Source organism: Primulina tabacum, chromosome 2, assembly GCF_025594145.1.
Source record: "Primulina tabacum isolate GXHZ01 chromosome 2, ASM2559414v2, whole genome shotgun sequence".
NCBI classification, from domain to species: domain Eukaryota; kingdom Viridiplantae; phylum Streptophyta; class Magnoliopsida; order Lamiales; family Gesneriaceae; genus Primulina; species Primulina tabacum.
Genome location: NC_134551.1, coordinates 6,396,890 through 6,405,107, shown reverse-complemented (window position 1 = coordinate 6,405,107; position 8,218 = coordinate 6,396,890). Strand labels below are relative to the sequence as shown.

Here is an 8,218-nt window from a genome sequence, read left to right as displayed (position 1 = left end):
GGTAACCAACTACCCAGGCCACCTCGATAATTGCACCACACTCGAGTGTGATCGATACAGGCAGTCTAATCCGTCAGAACCACTTGGGTTTGGAGTGTCCGAGAAGTCATCAGAAGCTAGTATGATAAACCGACTTAGTAGGTGATGTGGTAATCAAGGTAACTACCCATTCTTCCACTATAAATAGCAGGTATTAAAGTCATTTAATGATTCTGAAATCTTTGAACTAAAAGCACTTACATATTTCCTCTCAAATATTGCTTGTGTTCATCAAAAAGCCTGCTGACTTAAGCATCGGAGTGGCCACGCCGGACATCCCTCCGGCGCCCATTCACGAATTACTTTCTTGTTTACAGGTGTTGATCCAAGCCCTTATCTTCACTCAAATTCCCAAACATTATAAATTATTGATTTGGTCCGTTGGAGCCCCGTACCCGGCTCACCCATTTTAACGCGATCACATCATTGGCGCCGTCTGTGGGAAAACACTGAGTTCGAGACGTTGATATGGCTCGTACGAGAAGAACCAACCAGGGTAATTCTCACGCCCAGGGTGATGGGGGGCAAACTTCAAGACAAGCTGATGTTAATAACATTGGAACAAACCTCATTACCCTGACCCCGGAAGAGTTAAAGAAAATGATGGCCGATGCCGTTGTGCTAGCTATGGACAGGAAGGAGGTCTCTCACCCTGTCACACCACCCGGTGATAAGCAGGGACGTGATCATGGATTTGAGCAGGAGCAGGAGCAGGGGCAGGGAAGGAGGGATAACGAGATGGTAGGAGAAGACGAGGGATCCAGCGCTGGGTCCAAATCTCCTACCGTGGCAGAGGAATTGATGGAATTAAGGCAGAAGATGAAGGTCTTGGAAGGACAGTTGGAAAGACGGAGCGTTGCCCGGGCAGTCCCGAGAGGATGCCCGTTTTCTGATATCATCGTCCGGGAGCCTCTTCCTGGAAATTTCAAATCTGCGAAGGTGAAAGACTATGATGGCAATGCAGACCCGGAGGAACACCTGGCCAGGTTTGAAAATATGGCCATGTTGCACTGTTACACTGATAGAATCAAGTGCAAGGTGTTCTTAACAACACTGGTGGATTCAGCTCAGAGGTGGTTCGAAGGCTTGACTTCCCAAAGTATCAGTTCCTTTGGAGACTTCCAGAAGGTGTTTTTACACCATTTTAGCAGCAGTAAAAAGTACAAAAAAACTGCTTTTAGTCTTTTTGAAGTTAAGCAGAACCCAGAAGAGAGTTTAAGGGCCTATATCAGAAGATTCAACAGAGTGGCCCTAGACGTCCCTACTTGTGCCACCGAAACAAAGACTACTGCATTCACCCAGGGTTTGAGAGAGGGTGAGTTCTTCAAGTCACTGACTAAGAAGGTGCCGGGAGATTTCGAGGATCTATTGTCGCGAGCAGAAAAATATATCAATATGGAGGAGGCCCAGAAACAAAAGAGGGACGCTGTGAGAAAGGAAAAAGGAGACCGGATGTCTAAGCCCGAGGAGAGGGGACAGAAAAGAGGCAATACAGGGCACTTTTCTCACCACGTGCCTCTGAAAATTGCTCGGGAGAGGGAAGTGCAGGAGTGCAGCAGAGATTTGGCCCCGGATCATCAGTTATCCCGGCCAGAAAAGAGTGGATTTTGCTCTTTTCACAAAGTATGCCACCATAACACTGAAAAATGCAAGGCACTAAAGGGGAATTATGCCTCACCCTTCATCCCAGGACCCAGTAACAATAGCCAGAGGCCGAGAGTGCCACCTTGGACATCTCGGCCACCAGGATCCAGCGCCCGAGGAGGAAGTGTGAGGAATATCCCGAGGATTGAGCCCAATAGAAGAAGGGAGCCTGAGCCCGAGAGAAAAAAGAATTCGCTCCCTGCCACAGGAATGATCAAAATGATATTAGGAGGCTCTACTGATGGAGATTCTAACCGGGCGAGGAAGGGGAGAAGCAGGAGGGAATGTTTGGAGGTAGAAGGAGCAAGAAGGAATGAGGCGATCATTAGTTTTGGCCCGGAAGATTTGAGAGGGGTGAATCTGCCCCACAACGACGCCCTGGTGATCCAAGCCCGAGTGGCGAATTATGATATTCTACGGGTCTTTGTAGACTCAGGCAGCTCTGTAAATGTAATTTTTAAAGATGCCTTTGTACAGATGGATTTGCAGGGCTATCACCTAGAGGCTATGGAGACTGCCCTCTTTGGTTTTGCTGGCCATATGGTTTACCCGGAAGGGGAGATCATGTTGCCATTAACCTTGGGTTCTCAGGATCTTAAGAGGACGGTGATGACTTCATTCACCATAGTGGATTCCCCGTCATCATATAATATCATTTTGGGGAGACCGGCTATGAACGAATTGAGAGCCGTAGCATCCACATACTACCAAAAGATAAAATTTCCAGTAGGAGCTCGGGTGGGAGAAGTCCGAGGAGATCAACCATCCTCTCGGAAATGCTATGTGGAGGCAGTCCGGGCGGATCAGAGTAGAACAAGGAAGGAGGGGAAGAAAGCAAGGGTGGACGGGGAAAGAACGATGGGGAGAGGAGAGGTGCATTTTGTGGCAGAAGAAGAACAAGAAGAGTTGACAGGGATTTCTCCCTTGATAGCAGAACATCAATTGAACATCCTCCCGGGATCTCACCCAGTAAAACAAAAAAAAAAGAGGCACTTTGGCCCTGAAAAGGACAAAGTAATTGATGCGCAAATTAAGGAGCTTCTGAAAGCTGGCCACATTCGGGAAATTCAATTCCCCACATGGCTTTCGAATGTGGTCTTGGTACCCAAAACCACCGGGAGGTGGCACATGTGTGTAGACTTCCGCGATCTCAACAAGGCGTGCCCCAAAGATCATTATCCTCTGCCCAGGATTGATCAGCTGGTGGATTCCACCTCGGGCTATGAATTGCTAAGTTTCATGGACGCATACCAGGGGTACCATCAAATCCCTCTGCCTAAAAAGGATCAAGACAAAGCCAGCTTCATCACCTCGGGAGTTACATTTTGTTATATTGTAATGCCTTTCGGGTTGAAGAATGCAGGGGCTACTTACCAGCGTCTGATGGATAAAGTCTTTGAGAAGCAGCTGGGACGGAATGTGAAAGTCTATGTGGATGATATTCTATCCAAATCCCGAGAGGGTGCCAACTTTATTAGTGATCTAGAAGAAAATTTTGCGACTCTCATGCATTATGGAATCAAGCTTAACCCTGCCAAGTGTATTTTTGGCGTGAAGAGTGGCAAATTCTTGGGATTCATTGTGACAGAACGAGGGATCGAGGTGAATCAAGAGAAAGTCAAATCTGTGCTAAGCATGCCATCTCCCCGATCTGTCAAGGAGGTACAAAAGCTAACTGGGAGAATTGCTTCCCTTTCCAGATTTATTTTCCGATCAGCACATCGGAGTTATCCTTTTTTTCAAGTCTTAAGGAAGGCCCAACAATTCGGATGGGATGAGAAATGTGAACAGGCCTTCCAGGACTTGAAAATTCATCTTGCCGGGCTCCCGGTGTTGGTGAAACCAAAACCTGGAGAAAAATTATATGTCTACATGTCCGCTACAGAGTATGCTGTCAGCTCTGTTATAATAAAAGAGGAAGGAACTGATCAAAAACATGTCTATTATGTCAGCCATGCTCTGAGGGGGCCCGAGCTCCGGTATAGCGAAATGGAGAAAATTGCTTTGGCCCTGGTCATGACCCCCCGGAAGCTAAGACCTTACTTTCTGTCACATCAAGTTATTGTTCTTACCAATAGTCCTCTGGGTAGGATCATGACTCACTCTGAAGTATCCGGGCGAATGATAAAATGGACAGTAGAGTTGGGTGAATATGACATCGAGTACAAGCCCCGAGTGGCCATTAAAGCGCAGGCTTTGTCAGATTTCTTATCCGAAATGATCCAGCCAAGCGAGGAGGAGGTATGGAAAGTATCAGTAGATGGGGCATCTAGCCTGGTGGGGTGCGGAGTAGGGGTGGTGTTAGTGTCTCCCCTGGGAGAAAAGGTCAAATTAGCATTAAGAATTGATTCCCGGATAACCAACAATGAAGCTGAGTATGAGGCTGTTCTTGCAGGTATTCGAGCTGCCCGGGAAGTTGGAGCTTCTCGTATTATTCTATATCTTGATTCACAACTCATCACTCAACAAATAAAAGGCATTTGTGAGGCTAAGGATGACAGGATGCTTAAATATTTACGGCTCATTCGAGCCCAAGCAGAAAGCTTCATGGATTGGAGTATTGAACAAGTACCCCGGGAAGAAAACAGTGAGGCAGACGCTTTAGCTAAAATGGCTGCTTCCTTATCAGAAGTTAATACCCGGGAGGTGCTGCATATTACTCGGCTGGTTCTCTCTACGGAGGAAGAAGCATCACCCATGCCTGAATATTCATGGATGACACCGCTGATCGCGTACATTACGAACCATGAGCTCCCTGAGGATAAAGCCCGAGCTCAGAAGATCAAAAGACAAGCTCCCAGGTTTGTTCTCTTAAATAAAATTTTGTACAGAAGATCATTCCAAGGACCGCTTTTGAAGTGTTTAAATGAAAAAGAGGTGGATTATGTTCTCCGAGAGATTCATGAGGGGTGTTGTGCCGAGCACCTCGGAGGAATGTCTTTAACTCGAAAAACAATGCTTGCTGGATTTTGGTGGCCCACCTTAAAACAAGATTCTGCTCGTTTGGTCCAGATTTGTGAGGGCTGTCAGCATCATTCGAATTTCAGCTACAGCCCGGCCACTCTCATGAGGCCTATTTGGGCATCCTGCCCTTTTGATCAATGGGGCATGGACATCGTGGGTCTTTTTCCGGTTGCCCGGGCTCAGAAAAAATTCTTACTAGTAGCTGTTGACTACTTTTCCAAGTGGGTTGAAGCTGAGCCTTTAGCAAAGATCACCGAGCAGGAAGTATTGAAATTTTTGTGGAAGAACATTATGTGCCGGTTCGAAGTGCCCAGGAGAATAATCTCGGACAATGGAAAACAATTTCAAGGCAAAGGAATTACATCATGGTGCCAAGAAATGAAAATCACTCAATCTTTTACCTCTGTTGCATATCCCCAAGCCAATGGTCAAACAGAAGTTGTCAATGAGTCATTGTGCAAGCATTAAAGGCAAGACTTCAGGGTAAAGGAAAGAATTGGGTGGAGGAGTTACCTAGTGTCATATGGGCTTACAGAACTACTCCCCGGGCACCTACTCAAGAAACTCCCTTCAGTTTGGTATATGGTTCTGAAGCAGTTCTTCCAATAGAGATCGGGCAAACTTCTTCCCGGGTAGAATCTTACCCGGAGGACAATGATCAGAGCAGGGCCATGGAATTGGACTTAATAGAAGAAAAAAGGAACATGGCATTTATTCGAATGGAGGCATACATAAATCGGGTGATGAAATCATATAACAAGAAGGTCCGCATTCGAGACTTCCAAGTTGGGGATTTAGTCATGAAAAAAGTCAACCCTGCTGGGGAAGTTGGGAAGTTGGAAGCCCGATGGGAAGGACCTTACAAAATCACTCGGAGAGTCAACTCGGGATCCTTTTATTTAGAAGATGCGCAGGGACGTCCCCTCAAAAGGCCTTGGAATGTGTTTAACTTAAAGAAGTACTATGCATAATAGATGTAATTGTTTGATGGAAGAAATCAATAAAAATATATATTTTCTCAGAGTATTGCGTTTGTTATTATATCTTGGGAGCTGCTATGACCTGGTTCTTAAAAAGCCCAGGGCACTACACCCTGGCTCGAGGCACCACACCTTGACCATTCTCAAGTCCCGGGACATGATTCCCGGCCCAAGGCTCCGTACCTTGGTTTTTAAAAAGCCCAGGGCACTACACCTTGGCTCGGGGCACCACACCTCGACCATTCCCAAGTCCCGGGACATGATCCCCGGCCCAAGGCTCCGTACCTTGGTTCTTAAAAAGCCCAGGGCACTACACCCTGGCTCGGGCACCACACCTCGACCATTCCCAAGTCCCGGGACATGATCCCCGGCCCAAGGCTCCGTACCTTGGTTCTTAAAAAGCCCAGGGCACTACACCCTGGCTCGGGGCACCACACCTCGACCATTCCCAAGTCCCGGGACATGATCCCCGGCCCAAGGCTCCGTACCTTGGTTCTTAAAAAGCCCAGGGCACTACACCCTGGCTCGGGGCACCACACCTCGACCATTCCCAAGTCCCGGGACATGATCGCCGGCCCAAGGCTCCGTACCTTGGTTCTTAAAAGCTCAGGGCACTACACCCTGGTTTGTGAAATCCAAGAAATACTCCTTTTAAGTTCAAGTTTAAATCCCTACATCTGGAGTATTAGTTAAGCTACTTATTTAACGTATGGACCGGGACCCCGGGTATTCGATTGAAATTACCGTTTTCTCCTACTAAGAAATACTCATAAGTTATTGCATTACCCGGGTTGCGGAAAAATTGTCAAAAATCATATTGAAAAAAGCACAGCGACGGAAATAAATCAACATTTCCTTACAAAGTTCAAAGGCAAGAAATACAAAGGAAAAAATACAGAGTAAATTACAGGCCTATTCTAAAGTCTGCTGCCCTGATGGTTCTCCGGATTCCCCGGGAGTCTTCTCAGCCTCTTTCTCGATAGCATCATCTTTGGGAAGGGAAGCAATGGCCTTATCAATATCAGGAAAGCCCTCCTTATCTGTCGGAATCAGACCTATCTCCTCAAATTGCTCCTGGCATTTCTCAAAGCCAATCGAAAAGTCTTTGTAGGCCCTATCTTCAACAGCTGCTTGGAATTCCGCCGATTGAAGGAAAATAGTCCTCCATTCTTCATGGGTCAGCTGAAGAAGTCTGAGCTTATCTTCAGCAACTTCGGCTCGATGTTGCTGGGCACTGGCTTCATCCTCGAGATAGCTAATCCGAGATGCCAGGAACGCAGTTTGCCTCTGAGAAGCCTCCTCCCGGGATATGCTCTCATCACGAGAAAGTTGAGCCGCGGCCAGCTCTTGATTAGCTGCTTCCAAGGAAGCTTGGAGACTGGCAGTTGTCTCCTCGTGAAGCTTCTGAGCCCGGGCCATCTCTCCTTGGAGATGGTCATGAATATCCTGAGCCGCCCGGGCTTGCTTACCCTTCTTGGTTGCCACCGCTGCCACCTCTTCAAAGGCCGAAACTAGCATCTGGGCAGCCTAGACAAGAAGGAATCTTAAAAAAGAAAAGGGGGGAGGGAGAGAGAGGGAAAAGAAATAAAAAAATAAAGCTTACAGACAGAAGACGGTTGGACCCCTCCAAAAACCTCACACTAGAAGGAGTGCTTTTCAGGATAGATATCTCAGCAGGGCTGAGCACCTTCTTGAAACGCTTAACACCAACAGCGGAAGCTCCCTCGAAGAAGATGTTAGCCAGAGAAAGCTGGTCGGTTGGAGGGAGCTCTTGGCGAGGTTCTTCATTAGACTGGGTGGGGAGAGGAGGAGGTGGAGCAGATCGAAAGGCGCCTTGGTCACCCTCGGAAGGGTCTTCGAGAATAACCAGCTCGGGTTCTGCAGTAGCATTTCGTTTTCTCTGAGTGAGGGGAATGAGATCTTCAGATTCCTCCGAGTTCTCAGTCATCGCCCGGGAAGCGCCATCCTGGGGAGGTTCTTCCCGGGACACCTCAGCTCTCACGGCTGCCGCTTCTGCATCCCATTGTTTCTTTTCTTCCGCAGCTGCCCGGCGAGCCGCCATTTCCTTCTCTCGGGCTGCCTTCTCAGCTGCACGCCTTTTAGCAAAAACTGCTTGCATCTTAAAGTTATCTGCATAGAGGAGTGACAGGGTTATGATACATTAAATAAACAGGATAAAGGAATAAGGAAGCAGAGAAGATAAAGTATGTACCGAGTTGAGAGCCCGAGCCAGCCACCTCATCAATTACCCGGTCTATGGGGTCCTCAGCCCGGGCACTCAACCCGTAGGCCACTAAGTTCTCTTCTGAGATAAGAATGGAAGAGGAGTACTTGTGTCCCTCCACGAGGGTTTGACTCATGAGGAAAGGCTCCTCAAATTTATATGATGGAGGAAGGAAAGGTTGTTGGGGAAGGGAAGGGAGAAACCGGGTTAGACAGGGTAAAGGACCCGGGAGTTGGATGTAAAAAAATCTTCCTTTCCATCCCTTTTGAGAAGAAGGGATGTCATCAAGGAATCGGGCGTTTAACCGGGATTTAAGGGAAAATGCATTATCCCCGAAATGGCAAGAAAAATAATAGTGAAGGATGAG

At 47.5% G+C, this 8,218-nt stretch overlaps 1 protein-coding gene across 1 annotated transcript; it reads left to right on the top strand.

The window, feature by feature from the left end:
- The first annotated feature begins 507 nt into the window (after positions 1-507).
- On the top strand, positions 508-5,115 carry LOC142537429 (uncharacterized). Its single transcript, XM_075642949.1, has 3 exons — positions 508-2,064; positions 2,161-2,886; positions 3,040-5,115. The coding sequence occupies exons 1-3, from the start codon at positions 508-510 to the stop codon at positions 5,113-5,115; spliced, it is 4,359 nt and encodes a 1,452-aa protein (XP_075499064.1).
- The last annotated feature ends 3,103 nt before the right edge of the window (positions 5,116-8,218 follow it).